The sequence below is a fragment of the Nelumbo lutea genome, chromosome 5 (assembly GCF_056320005.1).
Source record: "Nelumbo lutea isolate HS-2025 chromosome 5, American lotus-T2T, whole genome shotgun sequence".
NCBI classification, from domain to species: Eukaryota; Viridiplantae; Streptophyta; class Magnoliopsida; order Proteales; family Nelumbonaceae; genus Nelumbo; species Nelumbo lutea.
This window is the reverse complement of record NC_142688.1, coordinates 24,304,478-24,324,857: the sequence shown is the minus strand read 5'-3', so window position 1 is coordinate 24,324,857 and position 20,380 is coordinate 24,304,478. Positions and strand designations below refer to the sequence as shown.

The 20,380-nt window shown below is 37.3% G+C and overlaps 3 protein-coding genes across 5 annotated transcripts; 1 reads left to right on the top strand and 2 right to left on the bottom strand.

The window, feature by feature from the left end:
* The first annotated feature begins 1,145 nt into the window (after positions 1 to 1,145).
* LOC148851051 (uncharacterized) lies at positions 1,146 to 1,986 on the top strand. Of its 2 annotated transcripts, none has more exons than XM_088945505.1 (2): positions 1,146 to 1,284; positions 1,435 to 1,986. In XM_088945505.1, exon 2 carries the CDS (start codon positions 1,438 to 1,440, stop codon positions 1,813 to 1,815), a length of 378 nt encoding a protein of 125 aa, XP_088801631.1. In that variant the 5' UTR covers positions 1,146 to 1,284; positions 1,435 to 1,437; the 3' UTR covers positions 1,816 to 1,986. The 2 variants fall into 2 exon arrangements, with proteins under 2 accessions (XP_088801631.1, XP_088801630.1); XM_088945504.1 differs by having other exon boundaries at positions 1,419 to 1,986.
* An 899-nt stretch (positions 1,987 to 2,885) lies between these two features.
* LOC148851050 (uncharacterized) lies at positions 2,886 to 9,421 on the bottom strand. The gene is made up of 7 exons (XM_088945503.1): positions 8,972 to 9,421; positions 8,435 to 8,504; positions 7,033 to 7,092; positions 5,000 to 5,114; positions 4,403 to 4,518; positions 4,098 to 4,222; positions 2,886 to 3,302 (listed from the first exon to the last, which is right to left on the bottom strand). Exons 1-7 carry the CDS (start codon positions 9,046 to 9,048, stop codon positions 3,179 to 3,181), a joined length of 687 nt encoding a protein of 228 aa, XP_088801629.1. The 5' UTR covers positions 9,049 to 9,421; the 3' UTR covers positions 2,886 to 3,178.
* A 770-nt stretch (positions 9,422 to 10,191) lies between these two features.
* LOC148851049 (Pentatricopeptide repeat (PPR-like) superfamily protein) lies at positions 10,192 to 20,080 on the bottom strand. 2 transcript variants are annotated; one of them, XM_088945498.1, is made up of 2 exons: positions 17,399 to 20,080; positions 10,192 to 10,987 (listed from the first exon to the last, which is right to left on the bottom strand). In XM_088945498.1, exon 1 carries the CDS (start codon positions 19,759 to 19,761, stop codon positions 17,509 to 17,511), a length of 2,253 nt encoding a protein of 750 aa, XP_088801624.1. In that variant the 5' UTR covers positions 19,762 to 20,080; the 3' UTR covers positions 10,192 to 10,987; positions 17,399 to 17,508. The 2 variants fall into 2 exon arrangements, with proteins under 2 accessions (XP_088801624.1, XP_088801623.1); XM_088945497.1 differs by having other exon boundaries at positions 10,192 to 10,990; positions 17,399 to 19,967.
* Between the last annotated feature and the right edge of the window lie 300 nt (positions 20,081 to 20,380).

Genomic DNA, 20,380 nt, shown 5'->3' with positions numbered 1-20,380 from the left:
CATTCCCTCAGATGGGGGAATTCCATTCCAACAGGAATGGGAACAGAATTCAGTTCCACCCAACCAAATAGTTGCATGTTGCAAACAGAATGACAGATTGTGATTTCAAACCCTTATTCCCACGAACCAAATGGGCCCTGAATTTGAAAGTGACTTTAAAACCCAAAAGAATGCTTGCAACTGGACCCAATCCGAGTGCAGCGCACTTGAACCATAAAAGCAGATAGAGGAGGACGAGTGGTGCAACTTGTCAAAATTTAAAACCCAAAAGAATTCTCGGGTTGGTCTCTTGTCAAAATTTAAAAACACCAATTCAGTTAGTTTTGATGATTTTCAATTTTTGATATTGCAATCAGCAAAAGGGCTTGAAGCTAGTACTGGTTCACGGTAGTTGCTATGTTCAGCTGAAGCCTGAAGAGGGTGAAACTGCTATCCTGTTTTTGAATTGGATGGGAGAATCAGCTGGTCCTCCAGAAGGGGTGGAACTCGGGTTGACCAACCTGAGTTCACATTTTACACCTACTAGACCGTGTCCAGGTCAGAATTTTTTAATCTCACCGTACAGGGGGTGCTATCCCATCATAGAGTACCTAAGGTAAAGACCATCCTACTAACCACAATGACCGTAGATGGAACTACTGAGTCCTGATCAGACATTTCGGGCATCAAAATTGATTGGAGAAAAACCTAACAGACGTTCAATAACACACCCCTTAGACCCTTACATGCACCTTGGATTGGGAGAATGACTGATCAGCCCAGTTCAAAATTTTTAGCCCCACTATACAGGGGATGAATCATTGTGATTCTGTGAATGAGCTAAATTCTGAGGCATGACCCATCCGACAGCTAATCAACAAATTGGACGGTTCAAATTTGTTAGATAGGGAGCCCAGTTGTGTTTGGTGGTGGTTTTATAGATATCTCTTCTTTGTATGAGACAAACTCCTATTCACCACTTGATTTGTATCAGATGGAACACGTCACAACTCACAATGACGGTGGGGTAGGGGTTCTCGTGCAAATTGCAATCTGACGTCAACTCTCTCTCTCTCTCTCTCTAGTTTTATCTTTTATTTTTTTGGGTAAAGCGCTAATATTTTTCTTGGACGATATGCATTTTCTCCGTGGAAAATAAGAGAAGCTCATCTAATCTGTTTTGTCAACCAACCATATTGAATTCACCTTATCCAAACTCTTCTCTATCTCCCCAATACAAAGTCCCTCTCTTTATTGTGGTCGCTCATCTTCAATTTCATAGCCGGAAAAGACCGTCGCCCAAAGGTACACCCACCATATCCTCGTTAAATTTAATGAGATTTTTTCAAGTTTTTCGATTCTCATTCTCCCTTTTTCTGACTATTTCTCCAGTAGAGCTACATAAAATTTTTATTTCTGTCTAATTGTTGTTGCTGAAGGTTGTGAGTCCTGCAGAAAATGGCAACCGCGTCCGCTGCACTCTCTGCGGCCACATGTACCAGTGCCGGCGTGATGAGCGGTCGCAATTCGACCCAGAAGAGAAAGAGCAATGTTGTATACATCGGACTGAATTCCTTTGGAGGGTTGAAAGCCCACAACAGCGTAGCTGCTTTAGGGCTTCCTGTATGCACGGAACAGTCCTTCGCTAAGATAGTGAGCTCATTGAAGTCTTCATCCCAAAGCAAAGGAAAAGGTGGGGGAGCGCTCTCTTCTACCTGCAATGCCGCAGCTGAGATATTCAAGATTGCTGCAATCATGAATGGACTTGTTCTGGTCGGCGTCGCTGTCGGCTTCGTTCTCCTGCGAATAGAAGCGTCTCTGGAGGAAGCCGAGTGAGACAGTTTAATCTGTAGACCCTCTCTTGTGTGTTCTTTTTGAATGCGAACTCGATTATTTTGCCTGTTTAAAATCAAGCAAAGTGGGGTGGCTGTTCAAACTGCATATAACAGATCAGTCATACATTTATCATTTCCCACAAAAAAAAAATCATGTTTCTTCTGATTGAAAGGCTCTTATCCCAAACTTTGCGAACCTCAGAAAATTCATGCTTCTTATCCACAGTTCCACACCAACATGACAAATGCACACTCAGATGAATTGTGAATGCAGAGCAAGAATGGGAATTTAGTAGGGTCTGATGGTCTCGCAATAATTTGTGAATTGAAACCAAAGTTTGCAGGGCTGACACCCTTATATTCATTCGCAAACACTAGCTGTTTGGTGATTAATTCGCAATTCCTCCCATTAAGACCTTTATTTGCTTGCATCCTGTAGGGGGTGGCGGGAGATTGCCCAGCTAAGAGCTCCAACACTTAACCGTAATGCTTGTTAGAAAGAGGCTTGCAGTTAGGGGAGAATCTCAGGCAACCATAGCCCAAACCCTAATGTGTTAAGACCAACCTTAAGTCCCTAACCCATCATCACCCATGTAGGAACCAAATTTACAAACACATGCTGCCACCATGCGCATACAAGCAGTCAAGCGCACGCCATATGATAAACTTAATATTTCATCATCGTCCTCCTCCCCTTCTCACATAAACATGCTTATAATTCTTACATTAATGCACAATTTGTACTACATCAGGTTAGGGTTGGGTGGCCCTAGTTAGTCAACCCTAACCCAACCTGACTCTATATCCAATTGGGTTGGCCCAATTCATGTTGCCCACGACTGGTAGTAGCATATTTGAAGAGTATATATAGCGATTTTTTGTTTTGAATACCAAAGAAAATATAGTGAGATTTTGCAAATTTGTTACCAGCAATCGGCATGTGTGATTGTGTTCCAGACATGATCGGCGCACCCATCACTCTTCAGTAATGAGTACGTCTGTATCCATTATACAGGAAACATTTTAGGAATTAAAGACCTGCAACTGAAAGAATGAAATTTTAGACGTGAATTTTGAAAATCTAATGACTTAACATTGCCAACCCTTCATATAATCCCATTTTGGAATACATTCTTGGTGTAGGGGGTAAAAGATGGATGATCAAGATCATCAACCATTCACCTCATCCCAATAAGATTCAGTTGGAGTATTTATGAATTTTACAGACCATATCAATGATGTAGAAAAACACCAACAGTCAGTAGCACTGGTCAGCAGGATATCAAACGGGACAGTGGGTCCCACTTCGCAGGCTCCTACGAATTCTTCCTTTGATGAAACTGAAAATTTTCTGGAATAATCTCTTAGGCAGATGGTTTCTGACAAGCAGAGAAAAGCTGCCAACTAATGAACGCCATCGCCAGTGAGGCAAGCAGTTCAAAGCCCACCACCTTAGGAAAGTGCCATCCCAATCCTCGCCTAAGATAGCTGCAAAATTGTTTGCTTCGTAAGGAAATTTTTAAGAAAGGTTAATGCAAGAAAAATCTTACATGGTAAGGAACAAAATTAGAATATTACTCAAATGGAAACCGGGATTTTCAATAAGAAAAACTGTGAGGCTTCAAGAGGTTTGCGACTAGAAAATGTTTTGGTTGTGTGTGTGTGTGTGTGTTAAACCACCATAGGAATGAGATAGATGAGAACATCAACACATATGAAACACTAATTGGATAAGGGGAATAAGTAGAGAAACTCCAGTACAGTTCAATGTCAAACTCTGCTGGAATATAACATTTGATTTCATACAAAAGAAGACTGCCAAAATTCGAATATTTGCATCCACTCATAAGTCAAAGAAGCATAACAGGAACCAAAAGTGTCCCTTTGACCCAGAAGTGAGTGGTGGCAGCACTGAGTATCTATATGTAGAAACATCACAGAGAAGGTAAATGACCTAAAGAGAACTATCAACGGAGACAAGGTTCAAAGTATCGATATATGTGATACACAAATTGCATTTTGTCGATTCAAAGGGGTAATACACTAAGACTAAAAATGTTCCAAGCTTCAAGAATTGCACCAGAGTATCTTTGGGAAAGTGGCTGCATGTCCCAAATCCCCTTATTTGGGATATTGGTGGGTTCAAAACTGACAAGTATCAGCCGATATGCACCAATAAATTGTGATATTTTGAACCTTGAATGGAAACTAATCTGAAAAGTGATGCTTTTGAAGACAATCATACTGTAATTGAGAACTAATGACCAAGGTTAAAAAGCAAACCTTGTGATGGATGGCATGGTGGCAAGAATTCCAGCACATGCATAAATTATAGGAACTAAGGTCCTGGGTTTATTCTTCCGAAGCCACATCAAAGATCCCAGTGCAGCAAGAGATACAGTTAAGACCTGAAAATAGAGTAGAAGAAATATGAATCAAGAACCATCAGAACAAAGATATACAAGGAGAGCATTAGACAGAGATAAAAGAAAGATACTTGACAATGATCATTAAATATCATTTAATTACACTGGTCCAGATAATAGTCACCAAGTTGCAGAAACATTAGAAGTAGGAAAGTGACTTACTAGATTTGCATTTGCTTCAAGGCCTTGTAAAATGTATTCCCATGTAAACTCTAATCCTCTTGCTCCCACCCAGAGAGGTGCTAGTCTGTGTAGCACTGAATCAGCAAAAGCCCATCCTGGCAAAAGGAGAAATATGTTGCATTAGCAATAGAAAGAGATTGTAGTCTCAACCACAATTATATTCTTGCATGCTCAGGAGAAATACCAACAACCATATGCAAGTATGGCTTTACCAACTTTCATGTATAAAAAATTAGTATCAAGAAAAATTTTCCAAAATCTGTGGGAATAGAAAAATAAAAAAGCCCTCTCCCTCTCCCTCCCTCCCTCCCTCAGGAGAAATAGCAACAACCATATGCAAGTATGGCTTTACCAATTTTCATGTATAAAAAGCATTTGTATTAACATCAAGAAAAACTTTCCAAAATCTGTGGGGAAAAGAAACAAAGTCCTCTCCCTCTCCGTCTCCGTCTCCCCCTTCTCCTATCCCTCTCCCTCTCCCACCTCCCTCCCCCTCCCCCTCCTTCCCTCCCTCCTCTCTCTCTCTCTCTGTCTGTTGTGTAAAACAAAATATAGAACAAGAAAAGGTATACTCACCAAGTCCAACAGCTTGAAATTTATGATTTTGAGATATGTTTCTATGAGTAAGCTGTGTCAAGGCAAAGTAAAGCCCCGCAACATCAATGAATCCAATTAAAGCTTTCAATAATTCCTGAAAAAAAAAAAAAGATAAAGGATCACTGCAATTTATACTTCATATTCATGAAGTATGACTTTGATTATCACATGATATAATATATCTATTTCAAGTGAGACCACAAGGTTAACTAGCTATATGGAAGGCAAAAACCTCCAGATGTTGACCACCAATTGAGCACCTTGTGCAAATATATCCATTTTACAAATTCAAATAATAAAAGGATTCCCCAATGGTAATACATATTACAATTTGCTGCCATTTGTATGTGTATACAGTCCAGCAGTAACTCCATACTAATTTTGATGATCTAACTAACTTATGACTCTGTTATATACTTATATAACCTCCCTTGCCCCCCCCCCCCAGCCCAACAAGAGCCAGGAAAAATGAAAATAAAAAAATCACATGTTCTGAATTCAAAACCGTAAGATGGCACATGGTCAGTCACACATGCCAATTCTCAGTTGGTATATATTGACTCACCAAATATCTAGTTATCAAGCTTTCATGATTTTCATTTCTATGGACCACATGCTACATGACACCGTGTATGGAAGCCTTCCAAAATAATTTCCCCCTTCATCCCAACTTGCAAGATGACCATTGAAGGATGAAGTCTGTAACAGAGTTGGGGGGGGGGGAACTCAATAGAAGTTACCTCCATGTATAAGATCTAAAAGGTACTGTGAAAAGTGGTGAGCAACCACCCGATGCCTTATCCCAGCTATATGGGGTCAGCTCTCTCTCTTGAATAATGTCCCCTGTATTAATATGTTCCCAAGCAGCCTCCTAGATGAAGAAAGAGACTTTTAAGGGAACCAAGGAGAGACAAATTATCCTGTGGAAACAAGGACGGCAAGGAACCAGCATTAAGGTGATGGAAGAAAGATCTAGTGGAAAAGGTGCCTTGGGGGGTTGAGGACACCTGATGCATTTGTTGAGAAAGAGGAGGAAAGGAAGACTTCATTGAGGGAGGATGAGAGATGAGACCTCTAAAGATCTAATGGAAAAAGTGCCTTGGGGGGTTAAGAACACCAGATGCATTTGTTGGTAAAAGGAGGAAGGAAGACTTCATTGAGAGAGGATAAGAGAGCTGAGACCTCTAAAGTTTCAGAATCAGTGAGGGCTCTACAGAAATGCCTAAGATGACATTTGATTGAAAAACTCTGCTAACCAGCCTGGAATTTTACAGGCATGGATTGGAAGATTCAAGCCAACAAGTAATCTGCTCAGCTCTCCACTGAGAATTCCAAATCTGGCATCATTGACCCGTTACCAGTTCTAATATCATTCTTCCTACCTCAACCCCACTGCTAAATATCAATCCTAATGCATATCTTGATAACATACTTCATCCATGGTAATAAATACTAGAAGAATCCCCTAAACTGCATGCATTGCTGCAGAAATGTAACAAAATTAATCATTCTTGGGTTGCCAGGCACATAAACCCTGTATGTCATATATTCTTCAAGAATAAATGTTCTACTCTTAATTACAGGCCCCTGCATTCCTGTTTCTATGGTATCTGAAGAAAACAACACAAAAATCATTGTATAGTCACTGGAGAAATATATGTAACAAATCTGGAAGACTCTGTTTTGTGTGTGTGTGTTATAGTATCTATCAACAAATAAAGCTACTCTTATGTTACATATGTAGATATAAATTACATGCTATTTTTCATCAAAAACAGTAAATAAGAAGATATCACAAAAGACTGAAATTTGTAAGTACTGATATTCATACTTCTCAAACTTTCCAAGTGCAAGAGTACAAACTTATATATCAACTTACAAAAAATACAAGTTAAAAATTTCAAGCTTCCACTAAGAAAATATGGAAATATTATTTTTTTATAAACATGGACATATTAATGCAGGAATAAAGAGGTTCATTTAGAAAACTAAATTAAGTGACAAGTCAAAACCTGATATGGATCAAAACTGTCATTCTCGGGTACTTTGAGAAATGTTGCCAGACACACAAGCTGTCAATATAAACAAACAACATCACAATTCCATTTAAAATGTTGAGAGGCTTGTATGTCAAAGCATAGAAAAAGAGCATCCTCAAGATAATATCAAACAAAATTACTTCTTATGGGTATATATGAATGGAAGACAAATAATGCTGGACAACAAATAGTTATACTTTATCTGTATATAGAAACTAGCAATTCTACAACCAAGGACTAAAACCACAGTTGAGGATAAATTACTAAATGAAGTTGCTTTCAACAGATCAAGCGCAACAAACTCAGGTGAGAAGGGATGCAAAGAAATCTATCTAACCCAGTGGCCCTTTATGTGGTACATTGTGCTATAAAAGGGTTCCAGATGTTCCCTACATCACCTTATGCCATGTTGCAACTGGCAAAGAAGGAAGATTACTTTTGAGGCTATTTGTGAAAGATTCCTACTGCTGTTGTTACTTGTAAAAAAAGTCTACACAGTGATTGAACCATGCATGTACTTCTCTCTCTCTCTCTCTCTCTCTCTCTCTCTCTCTCTCTCTCTCTCTCTCTCTCTCCCCCCCCCCTTCAGAATGTCAATCAAGTAGCACAAATGTGCAGGGCACACATTCATTTTCCCAATGTTCAATGCATAATTCTAACATTTTCCTTGGTTGGATGTGGGTTTTTACATTTCTTGATCGATATGGTCTTTTTCCTTCTTTCTCTATGTCCAATAAAAGTCACATAATGTATTAGACAAGTTCCATGGAAACACTAAATTGAATCTTGCTTGGATTTTTGAGTTTAACATCTAGAAGTTTAAATTCCTTTAGATGTGGATACCATGAAGGGATGTTGTGGAGTTCCCGTAAGGTGTTAGTAACTTAATACCAACAATTAGAGCATAACAAAAGGGGTAGATAAGGAGCTGGTTTAATTTCAAATATATTGATGAAAAAATGATTTGAATCCTAGATAGGAAACAATGAAGATATGCATCAGGATCAACATGGAAACTTGAGGAAGAAAATAAATGCATGCTTTGTTTAATGCAGTCAAGGCCCGCTGCGCCACTTAACCAAGTAGCACAGTCGACTACTAGCCAGCCACTGTTATTCAAGTCAACTTGAGCCAAGCTTATGGGACCTAGTTGATAAAATGCATAGTAGCGAGCACCAAAAACCAACAAAATTGTAACGAACACTTGTCGACTCAGATTTTTGGTAATAGTTACCACTTCCAAATAATATCAGTAGGTTAAGTGGCAGGCCGTAGAATGCCATATTAAAGAATTCCATTGTGTTCTTATCAATAAAATGACCCTAGACAACACTAAGACTCCTACAGAGACCAATTATAAATCATGCTTACCAACCTTCACTAAAGCTGTTCCAAGATATACAATGGCCGCCTTAACAGAAGTACCAAAAGTATCATACTCTGATCTGCACCACATACCAGCAAAAAATCAGTATAAAATTTACAACAAATACACAGAACCGACAGCTCTCAAAACAATTCTGAAAAGAAAAGGAATATTATAAAATTTCACTAGAGAATGTAAATCAAGCAAATAGTAATCTAAACCCTTGTAAAAGCTTTTCGATAATTTCCACTAATTTGTCTACAAGGTAATCAGGACCATCCACAAAGTGCGCAGATACAAATTCGACTTTAAAAGGGAGATTACTTACAGTAAAAACAACTATTTGAGAGAGTTGGACGAGATTAAAAAAAAAAAAGAGCAAATTTTGAAATAAAGTATCATTCCGATCGAACAGACGGAAGAAGCTAAATTTGATAATGGGTCCGTTTTCAATTTCGTAAATTTCGAAGTAGGTCGTAAGATCCTGGAGGTGGGGTACCATGATGGCAGATCTGTAAATTATCGAGAGAAACTAGGAGGACTTACAATGGCGTTGCGGAATAGTAGACAGCGTGAGGACCAAACGTAAGAATTGCGCAGTTGAAGAAGTGAAATACCGTCATTCTCTCTCTCTCTCTCTCTCTCTCGGGTTCGAGCAGAGGAGGACACTTCTACTTTGAGAGGACGAGCGAAACGCAGGGAGAGAGAGACGGAGCGCGGAGGGATAAATAAAAGGCTAAATAAATTTAACAGCTAGAAGGTACTCCTGATATATGCCCAATTTACGAGTTATGCCGTTCCCTACATTATCATTTTTTCGCTAATCGCCATGATAGAAGGTGTTTTTGGTAAATTACATATAATAACCTACAACCTACAGGCCCTACACCTCACTTTGCAGTTATCACCAGCAATTGGCCTAGAACCGATGATGCTGGACATGACATGACCCTCCCTTGCTGATCAAGTGCTCTCAGCTTAGACGCAGCTTGTTACACTGTACCGTAGCACATCAAAACATTAAAAGTCCTTCACCCCAACAAAAACAAGGTGACTTTTCTTGTATAAAACTCGTCTGATTTCTCGTTACAAATGTGTGCAGTGTAAAACCTTGTATTTTGTATTGTTTTGTATGTATTTATATTGTATATATTTGTATTTGTACTCTTTTCAAACTCACATTTGGATCATCTATATAGTAAGTATTATTAGATCGCAAGCTACATTTTGAATTGGAAAATCAATCTTCATACCGGAAGCATTTCGTATATTGCCTTCACCTGCAAACATGAGTACATAACCACATAAATACCACCACCATGTTTGATATAAGCTTGTATTGTGCCCAATTGGAAATCCTTCTACTATACTGTTTTCTATTTTGTTTCATGTATGAATAGAAGTTAAAAATGGGTAGTATAGAGAAGCATTTTACTTTTTTGTTTCTTTTCTTAGCTCGCTATACAACTGGAATTGGAAAGTCATACCTCTCTCTCTCTCTCTCTCTCTCTCTCTCTCTCTCTCTCTCCATATGCTTGTTTTGTTCCAGTTGCAGTTTAGCATTCAGCCTCTACTGTATGTACCATGGGGGTGCATAGTTACTATGAGCCCAATCCAAGAATTCTTCTTGCTTCAAAGCTCCTCCTCAACTTTCCATTGACTCCAGCATCGACACTGTGTCATTCAGTCTCAATTTGGATCCAACAATTCAAAATGGCCAGCTTGTTAACTGGGTCCATCATTTAAGATCGGAATGCAAGTTCTCGTTGAAACAAAACGCAAAGTGGTAACTTCATACAATACAGCAAACATATTTCTTTGTTACAAGATAGCAGGTAATAAAAATTAAAATTTCGTTGTACAGATGCAAGGAACTACTCCGACCAAAAGCTTTTGCAATGTCTTGCACTAGAGGATTCTACGATTTTCACAATGGATAAATCCTTCAAATGATCACCTTCTACAACTTATATAAATGACTGACACAACATAAAGGAAAGTAGCAAAGGTTGTTCACTTGTTGGGGCTTAACGATTGATAGTTCAAGAGCCTGTCCGCCAGTTACTATGTACATCACTCCGGTACATTATAAAGCAAGCCCCATAGACGTTTTAACGCACACTGCATAATAGCTGCTCCTTTCAAGTTTCAACTCAGTTACCCGATTCTCTTCACCTTGGTTGTAGTATAAAAGGAACCCTAAAAAAATGTTCAATCCTGAGGATTAAACTTCCAGCCACTAATCTAGAACTTATTGATTCCTAATGGGCATGATTCTTTCACCTCATTCCATTTTGGGCATTCTTCTGTATAAACCCACCTGATACCAGTTGGGTTGTTGCAGGCTTCCAAGCAACGGACTCACTTCACTTACACACAAGAATGTTTTCTGCCCATAGGCTGCTTTGCAACACGACTACATGGTCTATCCATGAAGAAAGGATCACATAAATGTGAAAGGCTATAGCCTCCTTAAAAACCTGTTATGTCTCGATACCCAGTTGTGCATCTCAAGCCAGAGATATTGATGGCCTTTCCAGGACAAAACTTCACAGGGAGATACTTCTTGGAACAAACACAAACAGAATAAATAGTTAGAAATTAAAAGAAACCACAACAACCAGATCCCAAGTTTTAAACACACATTCCATGGTGATGGTGTTAATCATCTCTATCTCAATTTAGATGCTTGGACAGAAAAATGAAGGAATATTAGTTACGTGAGAAAACAAGAAATAACTATGTTGCATAAGTGGAAACTAATATCTGCAACTTGAATTAAAAGGTCAATAGGAATATTGGTTGCAGCATACGTAATTACAAAACAACCCAACCCGTGCATTAGCAAATAGCAATTTATGTGCTGACTAAATAAGAGATTGTAACTGAGTGAAAGAGAAGAAAATTATACATGGAATCCAAGATTTAAACCTTAGTTTGTTGCAAGTTATATTAAGACACAAGTGTGCATTCAGGCCATAGTTGTCAAGGCAACACCTAGGCAATAAGGTGCCAATGGACAGTTGCCTCCCTTAATCACCAAGATATTTTTTACACAGTGCTCTTGAATACTTTTATATTCTCAACTTTTTGGGATTATAATAATAATATAGACATTATTAAACTAAATTATTCGGCTTAAGTTAAAATACTAGTTTCTTTTTATTTTTCTCAGTTCGAGTTCTATCAACATGTATACTACCTCGAATGCCCAAAGGCTTCAAAACTTGAACTGATAAGCATGGAAGAACTCAAAATCTTATCCAATCAATGCATATTGATTATTTTCACCCATTCTTTTCTTTTCTTCTTTTCCTAGGACAAAAATAGAGGCTCGGCCCTTCTATTTTCTAAAATTTGTTTTCTTTCTTCCAGCTTTTTCATGAATATGTTGATTTTCGATGTTTCAAATGAAGCTTATACCTTTTATTATGAAGATTATCGACATATAATAACGAAAGATGGTTGTTGCCTGGAATGGAACATAAGGAATCACCCTAGGATACATGGTTTTTATTCAAAAAAGAAAAGAACATTACCTAGGCAACTAGGTGACAATTAATAATGAAATATGAGTTTTATTAAAAAAAATCACTTAGCCTTGCCCCGACACCTTGAAAACTATGCCTCTAGGGTCCACTGTCTTACTTTGACCTTTTTCACAGCTTCTTTGTAGGTCCAAATTACAGTTTCCAGATCTGACAGCCATCCCACTAACAGCTCTGTGTCCCCCTCAATTATCAATATGCCCACATTAAAAGTAAGGGGTACCTAGGGAAAATCTGTTTTGGGGTCAATTGTTATCTGAATAATTTATTGGCTCAATTATCAAACTGAATAATAATTTATTGGCTCAATCATGAAGCTCTGAATCTTATGATTTTACAGGACAACATTAGAATGTATTCTTTTGTCCACAACCTTAGTTTCTTAGCTTAGTTTAACGATTTGGAATAATATAATAATTTAAAAAGGTGTGCTTATGCTTCTTTTATCATTTTATAACATATCATTCTATTTTTGCATATTTGCAATGTTTCCACCATGTCTATAATTTTTACAATATTATCATGCAATATTTCTGACTTTTCCGACATGTTTCCATTATTTGGATGATGACATTTTAAACCTTGATGGTCACAACACTTTTTTGCAACCCTCCAACAAAACATAGACATTTCATTAATCAAATGTAAGACAAAATTTCCCAGTAAATGCATGGTTGTTGTTACCCAAGTGATACATAAACTACCCACTATCATATGATAAAATGGAGACTGCCTCTAGGATCCACTACCTTACTTCTTTAGAATAATAATATTATTAATAGAAAGAGAGAAAAGCTGCTGAGGGAGAGGTTTCCTCAAACAACCATACAAAGAGATGCCGACAGGCTACAACTTACAACACAAAATCCTCATCCCAAAGTAATGATTTCCAATGTCCTACAAACATCTTGAAACTAAAACCCCTGAAACAGTTGTTAATGGAACTCCATTTTCCCAAGGTTTTCTCACAGCTGCACACATTTTCCCAAGGATCCACTACCTTATTAGGAATATCAAAAAATATATATATATAAAGGTAGCTGACATGTGGATCGACGAGTTCACATAATCATAACTCTTTCTTGTGGCCTCTAAAAAAACCCAAACATGCCGTAAGTTGAAGCAAGGTTCAAAATATCAATATGATACTCCTAATGCAGGGTGTATCATATGGCCATGGATACGGGATATGCCATGATTAGGTATGTATTCCACGAGTCATGTATTGACATAGTACACCTCCATATCGGGCCCCATCATGCTATATTAATGGTTATTGTCCAATACACACTGATACGAGAAGTGTATCGATGCCTAGTATCACAAAATTATAATTCACCGCTTTTGGATTGTTTTTTGAACTTTCATAAAAAATGAAAATTATAATTGTAAAAAATGAAATAGAATTATAATTATAAAACACTAAAATAAATAATTTAAGATTTAATTTTTCCCAAATTTTAATAAAAACTGAAAACTATAAAAATAATTTATTTTACCTACCTTAAATGATTTATATGTTTTATTTTACATATAAATTATATGTTAAAAATGAAAGCATATTTATTATTTGAAAAAAAATAGAGTTATTTACATAAATATACCAAAAATATAAAAATTGAAATAGAGTGATAATTATTGTATGATGTGTACATGTTCCAAAGTCCTAGTGTTGTTGATTGTAATGCTTCTCTTCATATAACCCATTAAAGTGTGCATTTGTCATGTTTTTATATCTTATTCATAAATAATTCAGCTTTAGATTTGTATGCATTTCCCTAGCGTATTCAAGTGTTCTCATATCTTTTGTCCATATCCATGTGTTTCCAAAGTGTATCCATATTTGAGTTGTCTGATACGATACCTGATTTTGATACTTTGATCCTTGAATCAAAGGATAAATCAAACTTCCCAGCAAGTGCATGCTTGAGTGATTTGGTTTTCACGAGTTCAAATAGTCACAACAGTTTCTTGTGACCATCCAATAAAATAAAAACATACTGCTACCAATCAATGAAAAACCAAATAACCCGGCGAATGCATGTTTGCTATTGCTACACCAAATGATACAAGAACAACCCACAATCATATAAAATAAAGACTACCTCTAAGATATACTACCTAACTATGACAATCAAGTAATACAAAGGTAGCTTAACATGCAGAGTGAAACCTACCCAATAAGGCGCTCATGGAGGGCCACCTCACTTTATCGCCAAGATATTTTTTATATGGTGCTCTTCGATACTTTTATATTCATTTTCTATCAATCTTTTATATTCTTAATTTTCTGAGATAATAATAGTAAAACAGACATTATTAAACTAAATTGTTTTGTTTGAGTTAAAATGCTAGTTTTTTTTTAATATTTTCTTATTTGTTAAGTTTTAATCAAGATGTATACTATCTTGAACCCTTGAAGACTTCAAAACCTGAACTAATGAGCATGGAAGAACTTAAATTTTTATCCAATCAATCAATACTTTCATCCTTTCTTTCCTTACAAAATAGAGGCTCAACCCCTCTATTTTCTGAATATTATTTTCTTTCGTCCATTTTTTCATGAATATATTATTTTTTTTATGTTTTAAATGAAGTTTATACATTTTTCTACGAAGATTATAGACAATTAATAGTGAAAGATGGTTGCTGCTTGCTAATGGAACCTAGGAATTTGCCCTAGGATTCATGGTTTTTTTATTCAAAAAAAATCCCAAATACCATTGAACCTAGGAATTTGCCCTAGGTGCCCCCCTATCACCTAGTCTCACCTCGGCACCTTGAAAACTATGATTCAGGTATGAAAATGGAATAACATGACTGGTCCTTCACTCAAAACCATTAATCTACATCTTTGTTTGAACTGCTGACCCCATTAACATACTCTGTCCCTCCAACTGACTCGATCTCTCTCCCACTTGATAGAAGCCAGAAACCAAGATTATTGTTGGATGGCAGGTGGATACCAAAGAGAACTTTGTCTATGTTAATTACTTCAACAAAATAGAAATGAATTTTATTTAAATCCGTTTTGATTTGAATTATTATTTAGAACATATAAAAAGGATCTTTAAGCACTACCTAGAAGATGTTCTCACAAGTTTATTAGAAATAACATAAATGTAGAAATTTAGCAATAACCCTATTACCATACAGGAGTAGAGTGTAGAAGCTTTCCTTCTATGGAAGATTTGTTCTCTCTGTGAAATATGTGTGGGTGTACAGACCAAAGTTATTAATTAGTCATTCATTTATTTGAAGTTACTAGCACGTGAAAACTTTGCACAGCTGTCAAACACAGACTTTGTTCTATCTGGTTCTTGATCTATATCTATTGTAACCCTGGTATGCCCCACAGCCCCTACCTTCTTCTCTAGCCAACAAACACCGCCCAGCCTTAGCTCTAGCCCCAATGATGTAGAATTGATTGCTCTGGTACCAAGTGATGTAGGTTCAACTGTTCTAATACAGTAATACCAACTTATGTAGCATGGTCTTAGGATGATCAAGTCTCTCAAAATATAATAAGGGGAAATGTTAGAGAATCAAAAACAAAAAATAAAAGAGGAGTCATACATCTCGTCCTAAATCAAGTATGGAATCACTCCAACATTCAAGTTTAATACAAGGCCTTCAATGGAGTCAAACCAAAGAGGAAAAGTTTTGGGAAAAGTGACAAAGGTATGATTTTAATGTACTATGCCAACTAAGCATAGTGCAGGAAAATTTTGAATTGAACATCCTTGTTATTAAAGTTACGCCCACCAAGTCCTAACTCAAGCACAAACCCTATTTTGTGTTCAATATATTATCAGCCAAGAACAAAAAAAAAAAAAAAGAAGAAAAATTTGTTTCTTTATATTCTTTCTTCCTGTTATTAAGATTGAAACTACCTTTCTAGAAGCATTGTTAATGGGAATCCAAATGGATAAATACTTTTTTGATAAGTAATAAGATAAGTTTCATTAATAGAGAACCAAATGGATAATTACTTAATCAAATCAATATGAAAAATAAAAAGAAAAGAAAAAAGAATTGTGCTATAGCTTTGTATAGTAATAAAGGAAATATAAAGAAAAAAACACTTCATATTTGATGGATCTCAGCTCAATAGCTAACAATAATTGAGAGAAAGAACACTGGATGTTTAAAAGCCATTTTGTAAGTAGCTGGAAGAGGTTGAATACAAAGAAGGCCTAAGAGGCACAAGTTCCTATAGGAAAAAAAGTTGTGTCCCATATTCCCTAATTGTAAGAGATAATCTAAAAGTACTCATATCAATAATTCTTTATTTTGTAACTTAAATAGCGATATCAATAATTTCCCAATAACCTTTGAGCATCACATCCAGAAGAAACAAAAAGGCATAATTTTATTCTCAATCTTGTCATTCTCCCTTGCAACAATATCATGAACCATATATAGACTTCATCCCCTAACCTAAAGACTTGTATTCACTCTCCAATCCATACCTAAAGTTGGAATTTCAAACTAACTAAAACTCCTAAATATTGGCTTTTCGAGCCATTACAAGTTTGGCATGAATTTCTAATAAGTAACTTTTAGAACAAGTTGCAAACAAAATAAATTCTATAATTACTTAAAAACTAATTCAAAACATGAAAACATAAAAATTAGAAATCCTGTTGCAAACTCATCAATTGTCTGTAAATTGGTAATAACTCACTCAATGATTCAAGTTATGTCCCTAATCACATTTTGGTCTTGTTGAATGGATAACTAATAACCTATTTAATGACACCAAAATCAAGTAAAATGGTAAATTTGGAACTTTCATATTTAAGATGCAAGTTGGGTAATGGACCTGAGATTGATTTCTCTCTGAGTTTTAGTCAGGGCCCAACTTTGATTATCATCTCATTCTTGTTCCACATCACCCAATTCTAGCCCAAATCCCTCAGTTTATCACCCTTACCTGTATTCGTTAACATAATTCCTTACCTTTATTTTGGTAACAAAATCCCTTACCTACATCAAGGAAAAACTATTAACCCCGAGATCATATCTAATTTGCTTTTGCTAGATAAACCCCAAATATTTTAATTTTGGACCTTCATACAGGACCTCCTAGACCTTTCCTCTATCAAGCCCCACATTACCATCTCCAAGGTGTATATGAACATAATTGTTTGCCTGGTTTGTAAATAGAGAATAAACTATTTATGGCATGCAGTAAGGTGTTTGAACATAATAATATCTTGTTAGTTGTCAAAGAACCACCAAACATCTCAATGTTTTCAACGGCATTCTGTTAAAATATCAAGCATCAAGATGGACACAATAGAAAGTAACAACACATTCAAACAATTATTAGCTAATGATCAATGATCTGTGGGACAATATAAACTCTTTAAAGAGATAAAATAGCAGATCATATAGAAAGTAATAAAAAGAAAAAACTCACCATGGTTATACATCACCAATATGAGAGTGCCAAAGGTATTGGTGCCCCAGAGCATTCAATGGGGATGCTAGGTGAGAAAGCTTTGGGTTCCACTGAAGCACCAAATCAAGTTATTTCTGTTCATTATGTGTCTTGCCAAGAAGACATCTCTCAATTGCTTCATCACAAAGCTCAAGAGTCATCTCCATGTTCCCTTCTCCATAGTTTAGGTCCACAAAAATGTTGTATATTTCTCTATCTGGAACAAGACCTTCTTTCCTCATCTCTTCAAACAGTATCTTTGCCTCAGTAAATTTCCTCTTTTTATAGAGCCCCTTGATGAGTGCATTGTAAGAACTAGCTCTGAGGCTAAACCCTTTCTCAACCATTTCAGTGTGGAAGTAGCATGCCTCTTTCATGTTCCTGGCTCTACAATGCCCCTTTATTAATATGTTATAGGTGTCACTGTCAGGCATGATCTCTTGAGCACACATCCCTCTATAAATTTCAGTGGTTGCCTTCATATTATTTCCAACAGAGTACTGCTTCATAAGAGAATTATATGTGGTTGCATTTGGCTTTATACCCTTATCAAGCATCCAGTTTAGTAACCTCTTACCATCTTCTAGCATCCCCGACTTACAAAATCCATTCATAAGCACATTAAATGTCACAACTGTTGGTTGAAGCCCTTTATCCAGCATCTCACGGAGAAGCTCATGAGCTCGTACCATCTGTCCTAACTTGCAATAAGCATCCATTAGAGTGGTATAAGTAATGGTATCTGGATGAAGCCCTGCCATCTCCATGTCTTCCATGAGCTTAACTGCCTGCATGATATTTCCAGCCTTGCAAAGACCATTAACTAGTGAATTATATGTATAAATATTCAGCTTCAGGCCCTTTCCGCACATCTCATGGAGAAGTTCATTTGCAGTTTCCACCTCCCCGCGTTTACAGAGGCCATCAGCCAGTGTTGTGTAAGTTACAATATTGGGGGTCAGTCCCATCTGAACCATTTGATTGTGAAGAGTAAAAGCCTCTTTCATCTGACCTGCCTTGCAATAACCATCAATAAGCGTGGTATAAGTAACTTCATCTGGATTCAATCCCTTACTGAGCATCTCATGGAAAAACTTTTCAGCTTCAATCACCTTTCCACTTCGACAAAGCCCACAAATCAGAGCAGTATATGTTATAGTGTCAGGAATAAGTTTCTGGCTCCGCATTTCATTGGAAAGTCTATTTGCAGCAGGAAAATTCCCAGATTTGCAGAACCCATCAATAAGTGTCGTGTAGACGACATTATCTGGAACTATACCATGATTAATCATCTCCCTCAATACTCTCTCTGCTTCCACTACTTTATTGTTTCTACACAAATAAATGATTATGCTATTGTAGGTAAATGGGTTCGGCTTCAAACCTTTTGTGCCCATGTCTCTTATGAGCTCCAATGCACTTTGAAGCTCCCCAACATGACAATAGCCATCAACAACAGTACTGTAGCCTATAGCATCTGGCAAGCACCCCTTTGATTCCATTTGAAGGAGAAAGGAGTGAGCTTCCTTTACTTTCCCTAACCTACAGAGAGTATGAATTATAATATTGTATGATGCAGTATTCCAGCAAACACCAACCTCAGGATATTCATTAAAAATCTTCAATGCTAAGTCAGCCCCGTTAGAGATGTTTGACAAACGAGAGAGTAGAAAATTACAGGAACCAACAGAGATAACCACCCCATAGTTCAACATTTTGTCAAGCAGTTTCCTTGCCTCGTCAAACATGCCAATCTCTACAAGGACTTGAAAGAAAATGTCAAAGACGAGGGGATTGCAACCCCAGTCTTTATAGGTGTAAATCAACCGTTCAACAAAATGACTAAATGAGAGACCGACATCAAGATTTGGCTTCGTCCAGAAGTCACTGATAAGTCCACGTGCCATCTTTGGCTTTTTGGAAGACACAGCAATCTGAACAACGATGCAACGGACTTCCAGCGACGGATCTTTACGCAAGCATGCCCAGTCGAAGAAATCAATAACCAATTTGCAATCGTTCTTGATTTTCATGAGTACCCAGATGATGTGATCAGACCTGAATTTGGATTCAAAGGATCTTAATATGCGGTGGAGGGGCTCGGAGCGGCGTTGCTTAATGGCGGTTGAAAGGTGAAGGACAAACTCGGAATCTCTAATAGTGGGTTTTTTCGGGGAATAATCGGGGAAAGGCCTGGTACCGGAGTAGACAACGGAAGAAAAGTTGCGGCTCAAGCTCCCGAAGAAGAAGAAGAATGAAACGGCATTTTGAGAATAACCCAAGTGAGAAGAGTAAGGGACCTGAACCCGAAGATGCAAGGAGGAGAAAGCATACCTCTTCATGTCTGTGGGAGACCCATGATAAGAGAAAGAGAGTGGCAAGCTCGTTCATGCAGTCGCTCTCCATTTAGGACACAAGAATTTCATGGTTTCGTAGGATTCTGCTCGCTGGATCTTTGATAAAATGTCGCAGAGGCTCGTCACGGGCTCGGTGCGCCGTCTATTAGGCCCACTAGAGGTAGGAGTCAGAGACCGGCATGGACCTCGTTGGGTGAGTAGGCATGGCCGCATAGTTTTGTCAACTCAACGTCTCAACCACAAATGGTAGGATGTGCATGTGCATGTGAGGCGCCTGTGTGAGGAACAGATCCGGTCTCACCACGAATGTAGACTCAGGATGTCTCTAAATTTAATTTACGATGAATATCTCATCAACGGTTTGCGTTGCCCAAAATGGGGGCTCAAATCTCAATGGATTATAATTGCTACATGTTAGTCAATTATTAGTTGCCTTGCTCAAACGAGTCAGTTTGTGAAGAGTACCGCAAAAATAGAAAAAATTAATGTTGTATATAAGGTTTTATACTGAACATTTTTGTATTTACACTTCCAAATGGGCCTGGATTGATTGATTAAACAATGAGTGCTGATTCGTTGGTGTATTAGCTATGGTGGTTTGGTT

What these genes read in the sequence shown, in the direction of transcription:
- LOC148851051 (XM_088945505.1), top strand. Translation starts at nt 1,438, where the DNA reads ATGGCAACCGCGTCCGCTGCACTCTCTGCGGCCACATGTACCAGTGCC.
- LOC148851050 (XM_088945503.1), bottom strand. Translation starts at nt 9,048, where the DNA reads ATGACGGTATTTCACTTCTTCAACTGCGCAATTCTTACGTTTGGTCCT. An exon ending in TACTATTCCGCAACGCCATT is followed by an intron (nt 8,505 to 8,971) that starts GTAAGTCCTCCT and finishes TATGTGGTGCAG; the next exon opens with ATCAGAGTATGATACTTTTG. An exon ending in TTGGAACAGCTTTAGTGAAG is followed by an intron (nt 7,093 to 8,434) that starts GTTGGTAAGCAT and finishes TTATATTGACAG; the next exon opens with CTTGTGTGTCTGGCAACATT.
- LOC148851049 (XM_088945498.1), bottom strand. Translation starts at nt 19,761, where the DNA reads ATGAAGAGGTATGCTTTCTCCTCCTTGCATCTTCGGGTTCAGGTCCCT.